Below are 24869 nucleotides of genomic sequence, written 5' to 3'. Positions count from 1 at the left end.
AGTTTGTTTGATGATGAAAATGCAAAGCCTCAGCTGCCCAGCGTGGGTCCCATGTGCTGGGCCTTCCTAAGGAGCCTCTCATGTAGAGTCTTTCGCTTGATCCTTATCCCCATCTTACAGATGAGGAAACTGAGGCCCAGAGAGATTCAGTGACCTGTCCAAGGTCACAGAGCTGCTGAGTGGAGGAGCTGCGCTGTGCACTCAGAGCGTGGCTCCAGTGCCGTAAACTGCCTCTCTGCCTGTGCTACCCTAGGGACGCCACCTGATTTGGTCAGCAGGCCTTGAACCCAGCACACTGATGACCGCACGCATCTGCCTGGCTCCTAGCGGGAAGACCGTCCACACGCGGATCCGGCCCCCAGGGCCGAGTGCCTCATTTCCCCGGGGTTGGAGGAAGCAGGAGGAGCATCCAGGGCAGGTCTCATGATGGAGGCGGCACGAGACGGGGGCTTTAGAGTAGGGGGTGAGGGCTGGTGGGTCCCTGGCCCAGGGGAGGAAGGCGCCGGGCAGGACCTGCTTTCCTGGCAACCTGCTGCTTTCCTCCCACCCCTGCGAGAGCACTAACACACTGCGAACGTGCCGGGCACCGTGGTGGTGGGGGGGTGTGTCTTACTTTTCTTGTGGCTGTAGAACTTGTCCTCAGAGCCATCCTTGGACTTCTTAATTATCAGTTTCCCAGACTCAACGTCAACTTTGAGCTGCAATTTCTGAGGGATTCCCAGAGATTCTGACTTCACCTGTGAGGAGGAGGGGAAAGGGGAGGGCGGGGGAGGGAGAGGGTGGGAGGGGGAGGAAGGGGCGCCTGGTCACCCTTTCTCCATCCCGGCTTGCAGGGCACCAGCCCGTGAGCCCTGGTCTGTGTGTCCAGCCCTGCCATCCCCTGTGGGACCTCCGGGCTTCTGTTTCTGAGCCCGCCTCGCCCTGGAGCCGCAAGGCCCCGTTTCCGCAGGCAGCTCCTGAGAATGTCTAGACGTGGAAGGAGCCCAGCGTGTCCACTGTGTGCCCGGCAGCTGTTTCACCAACAGGTTTGGTGGAGGAAATAGATGAATCGTGGGCAAAGGGTCCGTTCACGGCTTAAAATGACAATACTCATTAATCTGATGTGTCACCTGCTTCCAGAAATGATTTTAGTCATAGACTGAAGCTCCTGGGCTTTGTGATAACCCATAAATGAACTTTACTGACAATAATTAGGAAAAGGACGATGGCCTAGGCATGCTCAGAAGATGGAAATACATCCTTTTTTTTTTTTTGGCTGCGCCCAAGGCATGCAAAAGTTCCCCAGTCAGGGGTCGCCCCTCACCATAGCAGTGACACCAGCCACAGCAGTGACAAAATACCTGGAAATACCTCTTAATACAGAGTTACGATCAGGGCTAGAAAGGACCTGGGGGTGGACGTCCCTTCTTGCCTCTGAATGTGGATCCAGGACTGGGTGAGATGTTCCAGAATCTCTGGGGATCGTAAGAAACACACATTTCTGGGCCCAGAGATTCTAACTCAGTCACTTTCAGGAAAATCACTTTTTCCCCCCATCCCCCTCTGAGGTACTATTTTGTGGCCACTTTGGGTGGGGGGCTGTTTGATGACAATGCCCCCATCTGGGGGAGGACCACGTCTTGGTATCTTGGGCCCAGGAGAAGCTCCTCCCTGGGGAGCCTCCCCACGAAGAGGTTCCACAGGCTCCTCCGGGCCCCCATTCTAAGGTCCGTCACCGTCCCAGGGAGTGGGTTCCGGGGATGGCCCATCTCAGCCAGTGGCTGGGCTCCCTACTGAGCCAAAAGCCTGCACTCCACGGGGACCAGAAAGCTGTCAGCCCCCAGCTGTGGAGCCCAAGTCCACGGCCTCTTACCTCAAAGGTGACGGGCGGGATGAGGGAACGCCGGTGGGAGGCCTCGGGCCCCTCGTGCAGCAAGGCCTTGACCTGTGGGTGGAAATGCATGGGGCCCTTCAGGCTGGGAGGAGAAGGGAAGGCAGCATGGCTGGGACAGAGTCAAGGGGAGGCCTGGGCGTTCTCTGAGCCAAGAAGGGACCGGAGCGAAGCCCAGGGAGGCTACGGGACCCCCCACCTCCACCCCCACCCCGACCCCCACGCCAGGTACCTTATCTTCGATAGAGGACAGGAGGCTCGTCAGTTGGCTGAGCTTGGCCACCGTGTTGATCGGATTGGCCTCGCCAGGCACCTGGGGCAGGAGGAAAAGGGCGGATAAGGATGGAAGGCGGGGTGCCAGCCGCAGAGAGGTGGCATCAGGGTTCCCCCCTCCAGTAACCCGGTGAGCAGGAATATTGTCCCCCTCTGCAGACAAGGAAATCAGGGGTGTGTACCATCGTCTCAAGATTATCATGAGCAAAAATACATCTTCGTTTCTTCTTCCCTCTAATTCTGCTTCTCCCCTCCTCCACACAGATGCTTAAACACAACTCGAGCCCTGACCTTGACCTCTCACCCCTGCAGGACTTCTGCACCACAGCCAGCCCCGCTTGAAACCCCCTCGTCTAGTTGCTTCCCACCACCAGGAGACAAGGACCCCTCACCTCCAGCCCTGCTCAGGCTCCCTTCTGATCTGCCCCTGGCCCTAAGCTACACTTCCGGAGGAATCCCCAGAAACAGGGATGTCATCTGGGAAGGCCACTTCCTTGTCACGGAGGCCTCAGAGCCACAAAGAGTTCCTGCCTGACCGCCGGAGCCGAAGTCCTCTCTCTGAGATCACCCTGCTTTGTTTCCTATCAATCACCAAGATTGTTTATTTGTTCACTGTGTGTTTCCCCCACTAAGACGTCAGCCCTGTGAGAACTGGGGCCACGAGAACTGGGTTCAGCACGGTGACCTTGGTGCTTGGAATGGCCCTTGCCAGCGAAGATGCTCGGTAAAGCCGTCCAGGGCACACGTGAGGCCCAGAGAGCTGAAGGTCCTTGTCGGAAGTCACACAGCTAGTGATGGCAGAATAGCAGGAGGAAGCCATGGCTGCTTTGCACCAAGTCCGTGGTCTCAAGCATTGATTCACAGAAGAAATATTTACAAAGCCTCTATTCTGTGCCAGCATGTTGCCAAAGTACTGGAGATGCAGTTAAAAGGAGACCATCTCTGCCCTCCACTGGGACCAGAGCACGACGTGATGGTTCTGAGCACGACGTAGAATGGAGGGAGGGTTATCAGCAACCAAGGGACTTGATCCCACCCCTTCCTGAGTAAGTCAAGCCAGGTGACATGGGCTTTGGACCGCAATTTCCCACTTCGATCCACTTCTACCGTCACCAACCTCTGTCACTTCCAACCATCAGTGGCATCACTGCCATCATCATAGCAGTTAATATTTGTTGTCAAAACATTCTCTAATTCCTTTTGCTTTGGCCCTTGCCCCTTGAGAAAGCTCTCGGTCAGTCTACAGCTATTGTTGATCATGGAGTCCCTGCTGGGGGGCGATGGGATCAGCATCCCTGGAGCGCTAGGACGCAGGTTTGATTCCCGGGCTGGCACAATGGGTTAAGGATCTGGTGTTGCCGCAGCTGCAGTGTAGGTCCCACCTGTGGCTGGGATCTGGTCCCTGGAACTCCATACACCATGGAGCAGCAAAAAAAAGCAAAAAACAATAAAACACCCCCAGATACAGTTGCCGTTGATCAGGGGAAGGACACAAAAATGTAGAGCTGAGACTCGGATAAGGAGGGAGCAGAAGGGCAGGTCGGCAGAAGGCACAGTTCGGGATCCCTTGGTTTAGGGTTGTTTTTCTCATAAAGAGTTGGAAAGAGAGCAGATTTACACCCCCTCCTCCTTCCTCAGACCCTCTGGATCACCGGCTTGCTGCCGGGGCCATCCCCTGGTCATTGCAAGATGGTGTGTCCCCCAACCTCGTCCTATCTGTGTCTCTGGGGACAGGTTTGGCAAAGTATCAATGAAGCTCCTGATGAGTGGGAGTTAATTCTTGGAATAAAAGGTATTAGAAGAACTGCAGCTCTGCTTCCACTTCTTCCCTGGTGGGCAGAATGCATGTGACATTTGATGAATTTGTTATTGTTCTGCTTAGCTTGTTTTCTTTTTTTTTAAATTGTTGTTCTTTTTAGGGATACACCTGTGGCACATGGAAGTTCCCAGGCTAGGGGTGGAATCAGAGCTGAAGCTGCCGGCCTGCACTACAGCCACAGCAATACAGGATCTGAGCTGTGTCTGAGACCTACACCACAGCTCCCAGCAATGCTGGATCCACTGAGTGAAGCCAGGGATCGAACCCACGTCCTCACAGATACTAGTCAGGTTCGTTAGTGCTGAGCCATGACAGGAACTCCCCCAGCTTGTGGAGATGCGTTTACTCATCTGCTTCTCTCATGGATTGATTCTGCTGGTCCTCGTGTTGCAGGTGGGGAAACTGAGTCAGAATGGGGCGTTGCTTGTCCAAGGTCACACAGATCTGAATGCAGGTCTAGCCCAGTGGCTCTCAGCTGGTGGTGACTTGGCCTTCTGGGGACGTGTGGCAATGCCTAGAATATTCTGGGTCATCAAAACTGGAGGTTAACGGCTTCTCGTGGGTACGTCCTACAATGTGCAGGACAGTCTCCCCCTACCCCCCCGAAAGTGACCTGGCCCTGAATGTCACTAGCGTCAGGGCTGAAGTCATAATTTATAACTTAGCCTCAGTGTGGGCGAGCTGGTTCACAGAAGCTGACCTGATTATTTCACTCAGCTTTTCAGCTGAACTTTTCAGAGGATGGGCGCTCCACAGTGAATAACTCTCCTTTCTCACATCGGGCAGACTCAGGTCTCTCCCCAGACCTCAGGCCCACTGTCATTTGACGGTGTTGCATTTCGCACCTCCTAGCAGGTCTCAACTGAATTCCACGCAGGGGCCCGGGGTCCCCACTGTCCAGCCTCCCTAAGAGGAAGGGCCTAGTGCTGGGAAGAGGCTACCGTGCCCAGATGACTCACCCCAGCAATTTCACTAACCCCTTCCCATAGCCCTGCTGTGGCAGATATGACTGTGCCCATTTCTCAGATGTGGAAACTAAGGCCGGCGTGGGTGGTGAGTCAGATATCGAACTTGCACATGTCTCATCCAGAAGCCTCTACTTCCTGGGAACCCCCTCTTCCATTTACCAATTTTTTTTTTTTTTTTTTTTTTTGTCTTTTTGCCTTTTCTAGGCATATGGAGGTTCCCAGGCTAGGGGTCTAATCGGAGCTATAGCTACTGGCCTACGCCACAGCCACAGCAACGTGGGATCTGAGCTGCATCAACACCGGATCCTTAACCCACTGAGCAAGGTCAGGGATCGAACCCGAAACGTCATGGTTCCTAGTCGGATTCGTTAACCACTGAGCCATGACGGGAACTCCCCATTTGTCAATTTTTGAAAGTGTAGGTATCATCTGAGGCGCTCCCTCTCCCTTACAGTTTCTTTGTATTTTCTTGCTCAAGGCCATGTTTGTCTAGAGGCAAAAGCATTGCAGCCACTGCAGCAAAGGGTCCAGGCGCTGGCCTGTCTCAGCATCAAGACATTCGTTGCTTTTCCTTACAAGTCAGGGTCTCAGCCGGGAGGGTGGCCCCCAGAACCTTTTCTCTATATCCTTACCTGCTGGCACTCCCATCCTGTCACTGCTGGCCTCAGAGGCCATCCTGTCACTACTGGCACGGAGGGTAACACGATGGGGCGTGACTGCTGTCAGCTTAGCTCTCTGGAAGCGTCTCCCTCTTCTACTCGACTTCAAAAGATTTGGGTTTGCGGTCTTGTATTCAAGACCTATTCAAATTCAAACTATTTAAATTTCAGTTTGGTAGGGCCCCTGTTTCATCTAGATTTGCTTTTAACTTCCCCAGAAATTCACCCACCGTGCACTTCGAGGAAGGCAAAATTACCTTTTGTTTTTCCCTCCGATGAATTTTTAGGTGGTGCAAAGAGAACACAAGGAACGTCTTCTCAGTAAAAACCTCCAACAAACCATCCGGGTTCCCCCGAAGCCCCGGCCCCTGGTGCAGCCCCCTTCCGCCCAATTCTATCCCCTCCACGCAGTGACCAGAGCAGCCCTTTGGCTATAAATCCTTCTGGCACAATTTCCATCTGCAGACACACAGCCTACCTGATGCACGGTTCTGCTATTTGCTTTTCTCCCCCCAGTGTGCTTTTCTGTATCAGTGTATTCACCTTAGAACAGAAATCTGCATAATGTGTAACCCTCTCTCTCCAGTTTGTATCCTTTCCAGTGTTTCCGGATTTAAGAGAGAAGCTAGGAGACATGTCTTTGTCCACGTTCCTGTGCAAGCCTGCAGGCTCTAAGGCAGCTGCCTACAGGGAGCACTGCTGGCTAGAAAGGTCCCGTGTATTTAACATTTTCACGTGGAATTGCCTTTCAGAAAAACCCATTTCCTCTCCCAGCAGGGAGAGACCAGCCCTTGCGCGTCTCCACACTCACACCGGAGCCAAGCCTTGGCTTCACCCATCACATTTTCCTCCCTCTTCTGCCCGTCATTTCCCAGTGACGCGAGGTGAGGGTTGAACATCTTTGCAAGTGTATCCTGGCTCCTCTTGGCCCCGCTTCCGTGAAACAGACTTTTACAATCCTCTCTTCATTCAAAAAAATGTGGTTGCTGTTATTCCATCACTGGTGGAAGCGTTTGTTTTTTAACCATATTCATTCTCGATCCCCTGACATTTCTTGCAAATTGCTTTCTCTGGAGATACTGCCTGTGCTTGCTTTTTCCACTTTGCTGAGGTCACTTTTTGGTACACAGACTTTTGCTCAATGGGGAACTTGGCCTTGACCCCCTGCCAGGCTGTGGGGGTGGGGCTGGGTGGTGTGTGTTTGCATGCGCACGCGAAGCAGGGGCCACCTTCACCTGCTCCTCAGCATCAGGTACTAAGGCACCTCATGGTTTTTTTTTTTTAAGTCTGATGAGAAATGATGGGAAAAGGCCCACCTTATTCAGCGCTCCTAAGGAGTTTCCCCGGCAGTGGCATAATTTGAAATCTTTAGTCCTCAAATCAAAGGCAGGTGGGGGTTGGTGGGGCCAGTGCCCCTTACTGGGGGCAGTACCTGCGTGGTCAGTACTCTGACGGTCCAGCAGAGCGCTTCCTTCTGGGCCCATTGGGACCCTATTTCCCCCCCCCCCCCCATTTTATCCATCTCACCTTTCCAGTCCCAAGGTGTTTACCTGAGGACGCGGACGCAGGCCCGGGGAGAGCTGCTGGTCAAACAGCCTCTGCAGAGACTCCAGCGAAGGAAGGGTCCGGTTGACTTCGCTGGGGACAGAGGACAGGGTGAAAGTCAGGGTTAGTGAGGACTCAGGAAGGCATCCCGCCACACAGGGCTCCCGCTGGAGACGTGGTGTGGTCACCTGCCGCTCCGGCAGAGGCAGAGATCCTTCCCAGAAGGACAAGCCCAGGCAAAGCTCCAGGCCTGCCAGCCCTGGGCCACCTCCCAAGACCCTCGACTGCTTTCCGTCCCCCACCCGGACCAAACTGGAGCCCTGGGGTGTAGACCTGATCAGCTAGTAGCCTGTGGAAGATGCGAATCCAGAATCGCTTTGAAAGCATTGAGTAATCCACGGTCCCCAACCTTCAGTGTTTCTGAGAATCCTGTCTACACTGAGTGTTAACGATGCAAATGTCTGGGCTCCAACCTGACTTGGTCTGGAATCTGCATTTTAATTTTGTGCCCCAGGGGCTTCCGGTGCGGGGCGTCTGCTTTTGGGTTTCAACCCCCTCCTCGCCCGCTGAGATGGACGCCCAGAGATCTGTCACTGTCTAGTAGGCTGACAATTCCGATTATCTGGGCTTTATTGATGCTTTGTGCATTCTCATCTTCCTCTATTGCTTTAGGCACGGCAGGCAGACCATTCTGAGTTCTGTCATTTATTATCGTCAAAAACTGAACATTCTTAGTGGTTTCAAAATATTCTAATAAGTAAAGGTGCCCAACTCCATTGCTAGAGCTTTCGGTTATCTGGAGATGCTTGCGATGATAAGGCTGCTGTGAACGGTACAGTTTCAGGATAACCAGAGATTATGGGTCTCAATCAACACTGCTAAGCCTTTGAGGGACCAATTATGTGGCTATGGGCACTATTCCTATGTGCTATCCGAATTCTATTATTTTTCTTTTAGTTGGCACAGCAGTGCGTTTCAATACTGATGAATTGATTTACATATCTTTAATGTCTTTAAATATTTTTCTACAGAGTTGGTTTTTAGCGTATTTCTCTTTATATAAACTGTTCATGTCCTTTGCCAGTTTTTTGGTGGGAATTTTGTTAGGTTTGGGGTTTTTTTGGCCACATCTGCAGCACCTGGAAGTTCCTAGGCAGGGAACTGAACCTATACCACAGCAGTGACAATGCCAGATTCTTAACCTGCTGAGCTGTCAGGGAACTCCGTTTTTTTGGTATTTTTATATACATTAGTATAAACACTTATTCTCCTTTTTATTTAATCTAGGTGTTGTAAGTGGGTTTTTTTTTTTTTTTTTCCATTTTGTTGTTTTCATCCTAGGGCTGGATTTCATTATAAAGTGCCCTATAATCTTTTTTGGGGGGGCTGCACCCATGGCATGCAAAAGTTTCTGGACCAGGGATCGAACCCATGCCACAGCAGTGACAATGCCAGATCCTTAACCCACTGAGCCACCAGCAAACTCCAGTGCTTTATAGTGTTTAATTGCCCTATTTTTCATCCTTTTCTTGGTAATTTTTGCTTACCTTAGAAATTTATCATCCGTATTTACTGGTGAGCAATGACTTGCTTTTTTAAAATTGGTTTCTCACTCGCTCTTTAAAGTTATGTTACATGGGGGGTTGGGGAGCTTCTGCTGTTATGCATTTTTAATTCCTTACTTCACTTGGAATTCTTAAAAAATGTGATAGAAATAAATTCAATTTTCTCCATATTGCTATTCAACTGCATTTGCCCTTTTCCCACCATTCTTATGGGCTGGTTCACTGCATGGTTCTTTTTAAATGTGGTGAGATGTGTTCCAGGCTCCCTGTCATTCATTCATGAAAACTCCAGAGCTCATGTCCACGGTCTGACACATCGCACCCTTGCAAGGATGGTGTTTTAGCCTCCTGGCTTTGATTGGACATCCTTGGGACTCCTCTGGGGACCAAGGGCCAGGGAGGTAACTGGCCAGCAGACAGGGAAGGATGCGCTGGGCTGACAGGGTTGTTGGTTTCTATGCCACCTCTGCCACAGCTGCTCTGTCTGTCACATTGGGGTATTCTGTTTAAATTGTCATTTCATAAGGGATTTCCAGGCATTTAAAAAAAATTCTAAAGCACGAATTCAGTACATGCTTTAACATCAATAGTTCTCCCTTTTCAAAATGTTACCCTAGAAACGCAAGCACAAAAAAAAACAAAACCAAACAACCCCTCCCCAAATCCCTACAAAAAACAGAAGAAGAAACATAAGCACACATGCACAAATGGAACCTTTAGGCTTTTTTTTTTTTTTTTAAAATAATGCTGTTATTTTCTGAGTTTCTAACCTTTGTACAATTTTGAGGAATCTGGCTCTCAGATGTGTCTGGAGGTGTTGGTGACAATGACCAATGACACAGAGGGACTTGAGCTGGGAGATTTAAGGACTGATCTCATCATACAGAGAGGGCTTGTCCGGGGAAGTTTCCATCAGCAGGGTCCCTGGGAAGCCTCTATCAGCTTCAGGTCACCAGCTCCAGGGAAAATGGGGAGCAAAGACAGAGAGGGCTGCCAGGGAGGTCAGATTGCAGAGACAGCCCAGCAGGGGCCCAGGGCCCGAGGGAGCATCTCTTCCCCCACCCCCACCCGCCGCCCACAAGCTACCCCCACCTTGGCCTCAGAGTGACAGTTAACTGCTCCAGGATTCCCATTCAGTTTCTAGCCAGCACACTATTTCCCATCCCAGAAGGAACGTTCTGATGCCTTGCTGTTTTCTTAATTTTTTCCCCTCCAATTCTTTGCCTCAGTAAAAATTTCTGATACAGTATTAAATAATCAGGTGATAATGGGTTTCTCTTTTTCTTTTGCTAAAATGTTTAACAGGATTTTTTTTTTTAATGTCTTTTTAGGGTCACACCTGCAGCACGTAGAAGTTCCCAGACTAGGGGTCAAATCAGAACTGCAGCTGCAGGCCTACACCACAGCCACAGCAACACCAGAGCCTTAACCCACTGAGTGGAGCAAGGGGTCGAACCCCCATCCTCGTGGATACTGGGCGGGTTTATTACCACGGAGGCACCAGGGGAACTCCCATAATGGGATGATTTTCGTGTTTCCCTGTCGGGTGTAATTGGTTTGACATTGATACATACTGCATTATGTAAGGACGTATCCTTCTATGCCTTTTTAAAAAATAATTTTGAAGATTAGAAGTGACTTAAAAAATTTATCAGGTCTATTAGGACATCTATGCAAATGGTTCTTTCATCTCCTAATCTACTGCTAAATTAGTGTTTTCTTTTCTTCTCTTTCTTGGCCATGCCCATGGCTTACAAGAGTTCCCAGGCCTGAGACTGAACCTGTGCCGCAGCAGTGACAATGCTGGATCCTTAACCCCGAGGCACCAAGGAACTCCCTACAGAGTTTGCTTTATTTTGACTCATCTTTAGAGTGATTTCTTAGATAAAACTTACATTTTTCATATCACTAAATTATATTTGCTAGAATTATTACTGAAATATTGTACATTTTTACTAATAAATGGAGCTGGATATAGTTTATTTCAGGTTATTATCTTGATTAGGTTTTTGGATTTAAATTGTATTTTTCTTGAATATTGAATTATTCAATTTTTGAGCAATAATTTATAAATTAGGGTTTCTATTCCTTGACTATTCAAAGGAGGGTATGCATGGTAATTTTTAATGTCATATTTTATATAAAATATAAATATATATTTTATATAAAATATTTGTTTTATTTATAATTTGAAGATTTGCAGCCATGTAATTGTACCCTGTGTTCTTTATTGATTTGTAAAACTTTTTTTTTTTCTTTTTCAGATGGAACCATGGCATATGGAAGTTCCCGGGCCAGGGATCAAATCTGAGCTGCAGCTGAGACCTACACCACAGCTGTGGCAATGCTGGATCCTTAACACACTGTACCACAGCGGAAACTCCTGATTTATATACCTTTGTTGCAAATTATTAAATCTCCTACATTTCTAGATTTTTTAAAGTTTTTAAATTGACTTTTTTTTTCTAAGTTATTTTTAACTGCTTTCCCTTTACTCTTTTCCTTTGCAGTTGTTGTCATTGTTCAGTCTCTTAACAGAGATTTCTTAACGACACCTGTTGTGTTCACTGCTGTATCTCTAGCCCCTGGAACAGTAGCTGGCTCATAGCTGGCGCACATTCAATCTTTGTTCATGAATAACAAATAGGCAAATGTTTCCAGCACTTTGCTTGACCCTGGAAATATCAAGGCAATCAGGATATGACCCTTGATACCTTCGGGAGACTGAGAGCCTGGATGAAATTTATTTGTTTGACCCATTATTCCATCCCTGCCCTCCCACCCCCACCCCTAACACACTTTCCATAATAGAAGTCATTTAAAGCTATGGCTTTTCCTCTAAGGAGTGCTTTGGCTGCATCATCTAGAGTGGATTACTCTAGATGTTTGAACCTAGAGGTTTGATTACTCCGGGTTCCCAAACATATCCCACGTAGGGTATCTTTTTGTCAATTTCCCTGTTTAAATCAGCTGTGATTTAGGAGAAGATCTAAAAATGTCCAGATGGTTGAGTGGTTGTGGCTAGTTTTATTATTTATTTCTATTTTCATCATGCTGTGTTCTGGGAGTACAGAACAAACACTTTTGCTTTGGGTATATTCATATCCAGCTGCTCAGTAAGCTGCTGGGTTGTTATTTTTAGGTTCACCAGCACTCTAAAATTTCTGGGGAAGAGTTCTTGGAAACTTCTTGAGGTAAAGACCTATGATTAGTACATTTTTCATGATGATTTAAAAAAAAAATTTGCAAGCTCTTGAGTGACATCTAGGTCGAGTAAATCCCAGGTCAGTAATCTTCTCCTCGGAGGTACTGCTTCAGAATTTTTATTACATCCTCAAGGAGTCTGAATAAATTTAAACGTTATAATTTTTTAAAGTAACAGTGCTGTTCCTAATTATTTACTTTCTGAATTCATCTTCCCTTGTGGTTTGGAAGATTATAAGAAGAGGTTTAGGCAGGGCTATTTGGTCATTCTGTAACTGGATTTTTACGAGGCTTCTCAATACCTGGATTTAGCTCCTTTGTAAGCCCAGAAACATTTTTATTTCTTTTATACATTTAGTCATCAATTATGCATTATTTTTCCTGCTTCTTGGAGAGCCCATTCGACCAGGTATAAATTGAATCTATGTGCCCTCTTCCAAAGACTATAACTTTTTAAATCACATCTTCTTTGCATATGCTTATTTAGTCCTCCTGTGTTTTCTATGTATACTTCCCTGACATTCTGCTCTGTTTTGTGATCTGCTTTTCACATTTGATTTGAAGACTATGGGTTTATCTCATGGCCTCCAATGAAGCAGTTGTAACGATGGTGAAGCAGTTTTATTTTGGCTGGTTTGTTTCTTTATTAAAATTCGTACCTTGCTTCCACTTAATAGATAAAACACCCTTTCCCACACTCGAACATTTTAAAATTCTCCTTGCAATTCTTCTCATTTCTCCATTTTAGGGGTTATCAAATATTTCCAGACTCTGAAGCCCTGATTCTTTCTTCTCTTTCTTTGTTAAAGTCTCTGTCTGGGTCTAGATGATCTAACGCAAGGGTACAAATCTTCCTTGAGCCCTTGTGCTGCTGAAGCGCTTTCTTTCAGATGCAGGTACTGACACTGCAATGCCATTTTTGCCAAGGAGGCTCTGGCACCACTTCTCACTCCTCAATTCTCTGAGACCTTCCCATTCCCACCCTGGGCATTTGTGTTAGACCAAGTGGTCTGGGCGGACAAACCTGGCCGCATTCGGTGCCGTCCTCAGCCTCTGTTCCAGCTCCTCCTCCTCTATCCCACCTCTAAACATCTACCCTGAGCCCCTTCCCCTCCATCCTCACTGGGATGACCTTACTCCACTTGTCTCCCAGCCTCAAGATGCATGTGAATGACGCCCAGATACGTACCCTTAGACCAGAGGTCTCCTGGGCTCTGACTTCCTGCACTGACTCCTTGGTTGGTAGCTCAGCGCATAGGATGCATAATAGAACCTCAAGTCAATGGCAGCTCAGAGAAAGATGCCCCCACCTCCACCCCTCCTCCTTGACTTTCTGTATCTAAGTAACTGGCATCACTCACCGCTCAGCTGCTCATGTTGAAAACCCAAGAGTCACCCTTAATTCATCTCCCCTGACCAACTGGACATCCATCTGCCAGCTCTGCCGTCCACATACCCCAGGTCACACCAGCTCTCAGCCCCATGTGCTCCCAAGCTTTGGGTCATTTCGCTAATATCTATCACCTGTTCCCATGGCCCTGTTTAAACCCAGGACTCAGCAGGATGCGAAACAGACACAACCCCCCACCTCTTCTCTCTTCCCTTCTCAAGAACCACCATGATGTCACCAATACAGCACTTCCCAACTGTCTCCTGCTTTGGGTCTGCCTCCTAGGATCCAATCTCCAGAGTCCTAACTCAGATTACAGCACAATCTGGACACCTTCTCCAGGGCCTTGGGAGGCCTCACCTGATGTGGCTCCTGTTAGCGTTGCCCGATACAACACAGGACACCCCGTTAAAGTAGAATTTCAGATTAACAATGGATAATCCACTAGCATAAGTATATCCCAATATTGTGTGGTATATACTTGTGCTAAAAAGTATTTGCTGTTTATCTAAAGTTCGGACCGAACTGGGCATCCTTATCTGGGCACCTCCACCTGACTCTTGCCACCCTCCACTCCTAATGCTTTCCTTCACTATTTATGCTCCAGCCACACAGACGTTCTTTCTGTTCCTTGAGGGCTGGTCTCACTCCCATCTCAGGACCTCCCTCTTGCCACTGAGGTCCCAGCTCTGTCACCTCCTCCGAGAGGCCTCCTCAAACCCCAAAGGACATTAGCCCCTCCCCACCCAAAATCTCTCCATTACTTTTTCCCATTTTATTTTGTCATGATGTTTACTAAGATTATCTTGTTTATTTACAAACTTAATCGACAACTGCACTCCTCACTAAGAGGTCAGCTCCAACAGGGTCTTGTCTGTTTATTTTACTTTGTTTTGGCTCCACCTGCGGCGTATGAAAATTCTGGGCCAGGGATCGAACCTGCGCCATACCAGTGACCCAAGCCGCTGCAGTACAACAGTGGATCTTTAACCTGCTAGGCCACCAGGGAATGCTGCCTGACAAGGTGTAAAAGAGCAGGGACCTTGTGCATTGTGTTTATTGCTGGACCCCAGCACCCAGATCTCTGGGGAGTTTCTCCGTACATATTTGTTAAATGAGTGAATGACAGAAAGCATGCATCAAAGACCTCGTCCAATCAAAGCCATCTGGAAACTACAAGTGTATAGTCAGTTCCATGGATCCGCATCTGCAGGGATGGAAGGGGGATACGAAACATAATTTTGTTCCTAAGATTTTCTAAAAGTCCACCCCTGGGCTAAACAAGTCTCCAAGCCTATCACTTTGCCTGTGAAGGAAAGACAAACCAGGGTGCGGGGAAATTAGAACCCCACAGCATCTCTACTTCAAACTGGAAGTTAACTGCTCAGTACAGAAAGGTGTGGAAAACTAGAGAACTAGCCACCCTGAGGAAGCTGCTGTCAACCCCTAAGAATGAGGTGACCCAGATTCTAGCAAAGTCCAGGTAGCAATACAGGGTTGGGGAAATACGCTGAATGGTGGTGGGGGGGGGGGGAAGGCAGGTGGAGAGACTGAAAGGTCTATTTTCTCCTGGGAAAGGAAGCCTCAAATAACAGGATCCTCTCTGGAGCAGAAATAAAAGCTTGTAACCAGTCATCATGAAATTGTGTTTCTTAAAAAGAAAGTACCAGGTATGTGTTTTCCCAGCACAGGATACTTTAGAAACAATGTATACCAACAGCATCACATGGAAAAATATCTCTCCCTGGAAATCTATAAAAACGGTGACCCTGAGTCCATTTGGCTGAAACGGCATTAGTTGAAAGCCCATTCACTGATATGAAACCTGACTGGCCAATTTGACGAGTGCTCCATTTGTCAAAGAAAGTATTTGTTAAATTTACCAAAGGTACTGACTGCACTTTTCTGAGGCTTTAAAAGGAGAGTTCAATTTGATTACTGATGATGAAAGATCTTTTTCCCATATTAACTAAGCTAAGATAGATATGGCACCAGAGACACTGGCGAAAGAATTTTGAAACTGCTGTCTATGTAAGAAAACTCAAGACATCAGAGGCTGAGAAAAACTCACCCCCGTGAAATGCTATTTTCGCAACCACAATGTTGACTTTTCATTTGCAGTAGGATTGTTTTGGGTCCTTGGGGTTTCTTTCAGGTGCTTTCGAATGATATTTTGTATTGCTTCAAGCATTTAAAATTTGCTTTTGCCAATTCTTCAGCTAGCCTATCAGCCTTCATCTTGCACTTCTAACAATTAAAATGTAATTACACTGGAAGTTAATTTTAATGCTAATGGCATTAAAACGCATCAAAGAAACTGGGATTTTTACGCATTGGTCTGTCTATGATTTCAGTATCAGAAGACTTGACGTTTTGGTAAACTGGCTCACTTTAAAAACCAGCCAGTCTTGGGCCATCACGACCCACGCAGAAAACTGGCTGATTTTAATGTATTTCCTCTTGATGCTCTTATGTGCTTATTGAATGTACTGGCTGCAGCAAAAGGACAAGTAGCAGCACAAACCTTAAGTTCTGGATGCTGAGCAAGTGTGGAAAGGCTGGCAGTGCCCACCCCTTCCCATGGCAACTGGCCTCAAATTAACTTTAGTTTAAAAAAAAAAAAAAACAAAACCCAAAACCACCACCTCCAAGTTCAAATATCATGAAAACAAAACAAAATCTCCTGCAGAGGATTATCCTGCGTGGGACAGCCAGGCAGAGAGCAGGGGTCACCCTGAGGAGCTGGTTCTCCTGCCCCCACCCCGGCCCCCAGGGGCAGCCGTTACCCATAGAGTTCCTTGCAGAGGAGTGCGGTCAGTTTCTTCAGGTGAGGGAGACTGGAGGAGCCCGACTTGGCAAAATCAGAGTCCAGGGTGAGCTGGGTGCTTACATAATCCTGGATGGCTTTCAGGTGCTCTTCTGGAAGCCTGAAAAGAACACAATGACAGGCTTATTCTATGCCTTTAGCCACCGACAGGAAGAAGAAGAAATCCGCATTCTCAGAGTCTCCTGATGAGACACCCGCCACCAGGAGCACCTTTGCACACCTGGGTCTTACTCAAGGGGTGCAGACCAGGTCAGACATGAGTCAAGGACTCAGGAAAAGGGGTTGCCTCTTAACCCACCATAAAGGCTTCTACCCAAGCCTGTGTGTGCAAGTGATTCTGGCTGGGGATGGGAAATGTTTATCTTTTGAAAAGAAGACAAAACAGCTTTGAAAATGTACAGAGGACTTGTTTTCCTGCTCCCTCTACGCCTCAAGGCAGGATCTGCTTGCTCAGTGACGCGCTAGTCCAGAGATGGCTAATGGTTCCAGCTCACAGGCCAATTCCAAGTTCACAGCCAAAGCCCCTGGGAGCTCTGGGCTGAGGAGGCACCAAGTCCTCCTGGGCTCTGAGGGGACGTCCCCGTGATGAGTGAAGGGGGTGGGGGGATGGTAGTGGCAACTTAAGAGCCTGCCCTTCGCACCACCCACCCCTGCTCCCGAGGCAGCAGGCAGGACCAGTGCTTACACAGGATGGCCCAGCAGAAGCAGAGCCCAGGCCTCTTGGCACCGGGGCCACCACCGAGGTCTGATCATCCTTCTAGAAGTTCTAGCTCCTGGCACTGTTTCTTTCTGGATAACAGCTGAGGTTTTGTTCCCTAATAATGATCACTCAATCACAGTGAGCATTTCCTAAGTATAACATACCTGTCACTCTGCTTAGCACTTAGCTCCTTTTCTCTTTAATCCACAAATGGATGTTGTGAGTCAGATGTTAGTAGCATTCCTATTTTTTATTGTCTTTTTGTCCTTTTAGGGCCGCACCTGCGGCATATGGAGGTTCTCAGGCTAGGGGTCGAATCGGAGCTGCAGCTGCTGGCCTACGCCAGAGCCACAGCAATGCCAGATCTGAGCCATGTCTGCGACCTACACCACAGCTCATGGCAACGCCGGATCCTTAACCCACTGAGCAAGGCCAGGGATCGAACCCGCAACCTCATGGTTCCTAGTCAGATTCGTTTCCACTGCACCATGATGGGAACTCCAGTACTATTTCAATTTTACAAACAAGGAAGCAGAGATGCAAGGATATTGATTTATGTGTGTGAAAAAATTATCACAAGCCTTAAATAGCTTCATTCCAGCCTTGACATATGATCAAGTTGAAACTAGAGGTCACAGTTTTTTCCTGTAGAATCTTTGAAAGAAATCGATGGCTGTTGCTCTTAAGATGGAAAGGAAGTGGATTCGCCATTCTGACTTATTAGGATTATGAAGTCAGCAACTATTCACAGAGCAGTAGTTATAATATTTAAGTTTAGGCTATATTCTGAGTCTTGATATAAAAATACAGTTTTTGCCTCAGTCTGTTTTACTGAAAAGGACAAAAATCTCCCCTATAGCATTTATATATATATATATTTTAACAATTCTTTTTATTTTTTTGTTTTTTGAGGGCCGCACCTATGGCATATGGAGGTTCCCAGGCTAGGGGTCTAATTGGAGCTGTAGCCACCGGCCTACACCTCACACAGCAATGCCAGATCCGAGCTGCGTCTGCGACCTACACCACAGCTCATGGCAACGCCGGATCCTTAACCCACTGAGCAAGGCCAGGGATCGAACCTGCAACCTCATGGTTCCTAGTCGGATTCGTTTCCACTGCGCCATGAAGGGAACTCCCTTTTTTTTTTTAATGAGAGTTGAAACATTTATTTCAGGTTCTCTCTTGGATTTTTTTTTTCTTTTTCTGCCACCCAGGCAGTATGTAGAAATTTCAGGGCCAGGAATCAAACCTGCACCACACAGCAGTGACCAGAGCCGCAGCAGTGACCAGAGCCACAGCAGTAAGAACGCAGGAGCCTCAACCTGCTAGGCCATCAGAGGACTCTCGTATTTTAACAATTCTAATGTCTACTTTGAGGTTACCAGTACTTGCTTTAGGAAGCTGTATTTGTTAAAAGGTTTATTATAGAAGTGTTGGTGTTCCTGTTGTGGCTCAGAGGTAACAAACCTGACTAGTATGCATGAGGATGTGGGTTCGATCCCTGGTCTCACTCAGTAGGTTAAGGATCCAGCGTCGCTGTGAGCTGTGGTGTAGGTCACACATGGAGCTCAGATCCTGTGTTGCTGTGGCTGTGGTGTAGGCCAGTGGCTATACCTCTGATTCGACCCCTTGCTTGGGTATTTGCATATGCTGCGGATGTGGCCCTAAAAAGACAAAAAAGAAAAAAAAAAAAAAGGAAAGAAAAGTGCTGACATAAAGATGTCAATTGTTTATCAGAGAAGGTGGATTTTACTCAGCTGTCCTGCATTAATGATGACCTAACTGATTAGATCTATTTAACTTGCACAAAAGATCAGGCAGCTTGTCTCATAATCAAGAACAATCTGAAGGCAGTTGTCTGTGTACAAAGCTATTTTCCAAGCAACGGAGACTAACTTTCAGACACAAGGCAGAATCTCGGTTTGTCATGACCCAGAAGAGGACTGAGGGCAGGCACCTTGTCACCACGGTTGCTCCACTGTGCTCCACTCACACCCCCCGCTCCCCCTATCTGCAAGCAGAGGTCTCAGGTGAGTTTTACTGCCCTGTGTCAGCTGAGAAACCAAACCCGAGAAGGCGTGCCTCCGTGCTCACCAGCTCTTGGCTGTCCCTACCCTCTTGGGAGGCTGCTGGAGGCTTGGCTGAACCCCTCATCCTGCCCCTCTGGGCCCCGAGTCCCGGGGAACACCTGTCCCTTAAGAGGAGGGACTGACGAGGAGATGGAGCCAATGGAACACGTGGAGGCTCCGGAGGAGGAGCGGGGCAGCGATGGCACCATGGGGCACCCTTCCCTGCTCCCTCAGGGCGTGCCCTGCATTTTGCATCCAAACCTGGAGAGAAGCAGGTCTCAGGGGAACTGAACAATGGGCTGTGCAGGGACTATTTTAATAAGCACTTGTTACGGAGACGTATGGACCTGGTCCGGGATTATCATGGTAATGAATCCGCATACTCCAAGCCCTGGACATTTAGCTTCGGGATAAACAGCACAAGGTTCAGGGAGTACGCAGCCTCTGACCTGCGGCTGGAGAAGAATCAGAGGACTGTCAAGGTGGAAATATGAAGACACCAGGTATCTTAGCAACTGGTGGCTTGTGTGTCCCCTCAGGCATTTCCTTTGTATTTTGCCAAATCAGATGGTAGGTGAGCAGCCCTGGCTGCCTCAAATTAATCTTTCAAGTTGGAGATGTTGCATTAACCCTGCCTTGAGGATATTCTGGGGTCAGGAGGGGAGAGTTCTTACGAAGAAACAAAAATGTTTTAAAATGATTAATGCATGGAATGTCTGTGTACTAATTCATTCTTTCAACACATATCTAGGGAGCACCAATGCCATGCTGGGCACAGGGGACAGTTTCCTCCATGGAGCTTCCTGCCAGTAGAAGCCATCCTCTTGGCGTGTCTTAAAGCCAGGGCCCCTGATGTGCAAAATAAGCAACACCCTCTCAGGCAATTCCCCCCCGCCCCCGGCCCCAGCCTCGCCTCCCACCATCCAGCCGCGGCAGTGCCAGGCCTGCAAAGGGAGGTGAAGAAGCTGCAGGGCCTCATCCACGTGGACCACACACATGGGACCAGCCCCCGAGGACCCGGGATCAAGGTGAGGGAAACTAAGGAACTACATCTCGCACCTTTCACCACAGTCCACACCGCACAGGGAACTACTGCTCTGACCCATTTCCTGGTGGCAAGGAAGGTGGCCTCCTTTGAAGGGAGCCCAGAGCAGGAAAGGGCTGCGTGGCAGGTCCCGGCTGCAGGGCTGGCAGCTCCTCCGCTTGGACCATCTGAGTCGATGGACTGCACGAAGGGGGAGGTATTTGTGGTGGAAAGATGCCATGTGAGTTCCCGGCAGGCCCCAGCGAAGGGGTCACAGCACAGGCCAGGTCTGGAGCAGGGCTGTGCGTTAGCAGCAGAGAAGCACCTGTTTTTGCAGAACCAGCTCCGGCCACACGGCGGGGTCTGGTGGAGAGGGGGCATCCGAGCTGGGCCAAGTGGTGCCCGGGCAGCCAGCGCTGCCCCGTGGGCCTGACTCCCTCAGACCCACTGTTGGGAGGCAGCGGGGGGGGGGGCTCTAGAGCAGCCCGTCCTAGGGGCCGAAGGGGTGCCTCCAGGCAAGGGCGCGTGGTGAGCTGCCGCGTGTCGTGGTGCCTGAGGCCGGCCTCAGAGGGGACCCGCCAGGCGTGGACTCACCCGCTGGTGTCCATGCTCTGCAGTCGCTGCAACAAGGTCTCCGAGAGGCTCGGCCGGCTGACCTCGGCGGCTCGAAGATGCTCGCTTGGGAGAGGGGCCTCCTTGGTCTCACAGGGCGAGGCGGATAAGGGGATGTTTCTGGGTGGCAGCTCGGGCGGAGACAGGACACCTTCTACCCGAGAGAAGAGAGATGTGCTCAGCGCCCCCTCCCTCGGGATCACGGCCTCTGGGGAGGACTGCGCGGCCACCCCCGGGGCCCTCTGTGATCCCACCCCCCCAACACCAGGGCCAGGCCACTGGACCGAGCTACAGACCCATCTGTGCCCGCACTGTCCCCTCCTGTCTCCACTCCCTTGCCAGGCGACTCCTGGCCTCGATGAGGGGTCTGCGGAGGGCAGGGACCTGGCCTTGGTGGCTTCTGGCCCGTGGCTTGGCACAGAGTTTGTTCCATTGAGGCCCTCTGCAAGCACCCGCTGGGGTCACGTGGCCTCTGGGCAGGGCTGCTCGCCTTGGAGGGGTAGAGCCAGCAGGCCGGGCAGCTTAGCAGGACAGCCGGCTTGGGGCTGAGGCGGGGGCTGGGGACCAGCAGATGGAGGGGCCAGGGTGGTGGCGCCGGGGCAGGTGCAGGCAGGCTCCAGACACACGGCTCCTCTCTCTCCCACCCTGGGCCCCTTCCCTCTGCGCCTTCTTCTCAGCCCCCCTCCTTCCCCTCTGTCTCCCCCCGATCCCGGGGACAATGAGAAAGCCAGGGATTCCCTCCACCCAGGGACCTGAGATTGGAAACAAATGACTTGCACTTGGCCTGGGGGATGGGACTCCGGCCATTCACCTTGAAAACTTCCATCCAGCACGTACCACAAGTGGGAGAGGGTCCTGAGCCCCTGGCGTCCACAACCTCCTATGCGAAGCCTCTTTGCACACTGAATGGCTGCCCCACGGCCCTGGCCACAGAGCTGCCCAGGGACGTCCTCTTTAAGGGACACGTCCTTCACTTCCTCCCCTGGCCTGGGCTCTTTCAATGGTTCTGGGTTTGTCCTGAGCCCCATGGGGACGGGCAGGACCCTGAGGAGACCTGAGCCAAATTGGACCCTTGGGGAGCAGGGGAGGAGGAGGGGGCGAACATCACGTTGCTTGGGTTCGAGCTGACAGTGGGTGCTGTTTGGAGAAGGAGGCCAGCAGTCATGAAAGGGGGTTCCTTTCCAGCTCTTGCAGAAAGCGTTGGGGGTCTTTTTCTAGATGGCCTTGCCCAGAGGCAGAAAAGCTGGCCTGAGAGGGAAGTGAGGGGGACCTTTCTGCAGGACGGCTTTTCAGTGGAGACGCCGAGCCTGGGCTCCTGGGGACGGCTGGGGGACATGCGGCCCATGCACGGTGCTGGTGAGTGACCCTGGGCTCACGCGTGGACATTTTGCTCTGGCTATTTCAGAGTTTACCCCCGGACGAGGCAGCGAGAGCTGTGCACTCACTCAGAGTGGTTCTCCAGGGAGGCAGGAGGAAGGCAGGCCGGCCCCTGGACAGAGGTGAAAGGCCACCCAGCCCATGGTGGGCAGCAGCCAGGGATGGGTGGAGCCAGGCCAGGGACCACCGCATCTCTATCTAATTTGCCCTTTGGTGGAGACTATGGGGGAATCTCGCTGGTTCCAGGCCCTGGGACTTAGGAGGAGCCCTGGGCAGTCCAGAGGGTCAATGTTGCATCTGAGGGTTTTCTTTCTCTTTTTTTTTGTCTTTTTGCCATTTCTGAGGCCCCTCCCGTGGCATATGGAGGTTCCCAGGCTAGGGGTCAAATCAGAGTTGCAGCTGCCGGCCTATGCCCGAGCCATAGCAACACAGGATCCGAGCTACATCTGTGACCTACACCACAGCTCACAGCAACACCAGATCCTTAACCCACTGAGCAAGGCCAGGGATCGAACCCGCAACCTCATGGTTCCTAGTCGGATTCATTAACCACTAAGCCATGATGGGAACTCCTGAGGGTTGTCTTTTAGGACATGAGTTTTGAGGGGGAAAAGGAGGTGAGCTCTGGGCCATAGTGCCTCGCTCTGTGCTCTGTCCCTGGCTCTCACATACCTTTTAAGGGCTGCACTTTTTTTTTTCTTTTAATGAAACATCTTTCCCTGCCTTCCAGTTTGGTGCCAGGATCTCCTCCCTCATTCTCTTCATAGCAAAATTCAGCTAGTTATTTTGACACCTGCGGGATATGGAGGTTCCCAGGCTAGGGGTTGAATCAGAGCTACAGCTGCCAGCCTATACCACAGCCACAGCAACACCAGATCCGAGCCACGTCTGTGACCTATACCAAAGCTCACAGCAATGCTGCATCCTCAACCCACTGAGCAAGGCCAGGGATTGAACCCACGTCCTCATGGATGCTAGTCAGATTCCTTTCTGCTGAGCCGTGATGGGAACGCCAACAATAATTTTTTTGTCTTTTTTTTTTTTTTTTTTTTAGGGCCCCACCGGTGGCATATGGATGTTTCTGGACTAGGGGTCAAATCAGAGCTGCGTTGCCAACCTACGCCACAGTCACAGCAACACTGGATCCTTAACCCACTGAGTGAGGCCAGATATTGAACCCACATCTTCATGGATACTAGTCAGGTTCATTACCACTGAACCAAAATGGGAACTCCTTGACAACGATTTTAACTGTGTTTATTGAGTGCTTACTATGTACTAGGCTCTGGGATCTATGTTGATGAACTCATGTGATGACACCCTGAGAGATGGATATTATTATTATTAGTTAATTTTTTTTTTTTTTTTAGGGCTGCACTCGTGGCATACGGAAGTTCCCAGGCTAGGTGTTGAATCAGAGCTGCAACTGCTGGCCTACGCCGCAGCCAGAGCAATGCAGGATCTGAACTGCGTCTGTGACCTACACCACGGCTCACGGCAAGGCCAGATCCTTAACCCACTGAGTGGCGCCAGGATGGAACCTGCATCCTCATGGATAGTGGCTGGGTTCATTACGGCTGAGCCACAGTGAGAACTCCAAGGTGGATATTATTTTTAGTATCGCTTTAAGAGGAGTCTGTGGTTCAGAGAGGTTAAATAATTCACCCAAGGTCACACAGCTAAGAAGCTAGGGAGCAGGAAGTCTGACCCAGGTCTGACCCTAGAGCCTGTGTTCCTAACTTGTCTTTAACCACCGTGTCATACCCTCTGATAACCGGACTATAAGCGCTAGAAGTGAGATACTGAAGTGAGAGAAACACCCCAGAATGTCACCATGGGACTTAGGTGGTGGGGTCCCAAAGGCAGTGCTGGCCTCCTGCCTTCCCCTCCGTCTTCCTACCTGTCTCCTCCTCTGGCTCATCGCACGCGTCCTCCTCTTCCAGCGGCACAGGGTACTGCAGGTGGGTCACCAGGCCCATGTTCTCCTTCTTGTAAAACTCGATGAGCTGGTCCAGCTTGGTGAAGAATCTCATGGGGACGCCTTCGGACGCCTGAGGACAAATCCCAGACAGAAGCCCAGTGAACTGGCTGGAACATTACCCAACCACAAAGTCCACCTGCAGCGGAGACCAGCGAGCTGAGGGAGTGACCACAGTCCAGAAAAAGCCCCGGGCGCCTACTCAGGGCCTGCCCACTACGCCCACACCCTCGCCTCCTGTAACCAGCTGCCCCTGAGAGCTATTTGCAAAAGGCACACATAGGACGGTTTTAAAGATTTTTTTTCTTTCAGCTTTTTTTAAACTTTTATTTTTTTGTTATAAAAGTCATGCATTTTTTTATTATGGAAAAATGTTAAATATGGAATTTAAAAAAAGAAATTACCTATAGTTCTAGAACCTCAAGAGACCTATTTTCTACAGTTTAGAATACAGACTTGCGTGTGCGAGCATGCGTGTTTGGTGGGGGGAATTATACCTCCCCCCGCCCCACCAAGATCATTTATTTTAAACACAGGAAAAATCTATTCTAGCAATTGACTTGTTTTTATATTTTTTCATTTGATATAATTTTCTTTTATCAAAACTCCTAAAATGATCAAGGCAGCACAAAAATCTTCCCTGATTTGTATCTGCTGCTGATGACGTAGGAGTGGGAGGGTAATTCTCCTGGGCTGTTGCAGTGCCCTGGGGCCAGCCCTCTTTCTTATCTCTCTGTAGATCCAGCAGGAACTCAAGGTGGTCCCTGAGCAGCCAGATCAGCCCACCGAGACCCCGCCCCCACCGAGACCCCACCCACCGACGCCCCGCCCCCACCGAGACCCCACCCACCGAGGCCCCGCCCCCACCGAGGCCCTGCCTCACCAAGACCCCGCCCACACCAAGGCTCCACCCCTGTGATTCCCTTTAGTGGGCTATTAGGCAGCAGAGTAGGATGGAGAATGGCAAGCAGGAGGCTTTAGGTCTC

At 49.8% G+C, this 24869-nt stretch overlaps 1 protein-coding gene across 2 annotated transcripts in view; it reads right to left on the bottom strand.

Annotated features, from left to right (window-relative positions):
- INPP5D (inositol polyphosphate-5-phosphatase D) overlaps positions 1 to 24869 on the bottom strand; it is a 125406-nt gene that overhangs the window by 48063 nt on the left and 52474 nt on the right. The window contains exons 3-9 of one of the 2 annotated variants that reach the window (XM_021075030.2): positions 23806 to 23956; positions 20511 to 20682; positions 16080 to 16220; positions 7140 to 7227; positions 2103 to 2183; positions 1853 to 1924; positions 614 to 737 (exon numbers count right to left, since the gene is read on the bottom strand). In XM_021075030.2, coding sequence (XP_020930689.1) covers positions 614 to 737; positions 1853 to 1924; positions 2103 to 2183; positions 7140 to 7227; positions 16080 to 16220; positions 20511 to 20682; positions 23806 to 23956 — 829 coding nt within the window. Of the gene's footprint in view, positions 1 to 613; positions 738 to 1852; positions 1925 to 2102; positions 2184 to 7139; positions 7228 to 13092; positions 13209 to 16079; positions 16221 to 20510; positions 20683 to 23805; positions 23957 to 24869 lie in introns of those variants that run through there. The other variant, XM_085000742.1, reaches the window with a different exon arrangement.

Source organism: Sus scrofa, chromosome 15 (genome assembly GCF_054392235.1).
Source record: "Sus scrofa isolate SSC_HxYL_T2T_F1_AM1 chromosome 15, Sscrofa_HxYL_maternal_Yorkshire_Landrace_v2.0, whole genome shotgun sequence".
Taxonomy (NCBI): domain Eukaryota; kingdom Metazoa; phylum Chordata; class Mammalia; order Artiodactyla; family Suidae; genus Sus; species Sus scrofa.
The sequence above is the reverse complement of the archived record's forward strand: the minus strand, read 5'-3'. Positions and strand labels throughout refer to the sequence as shown.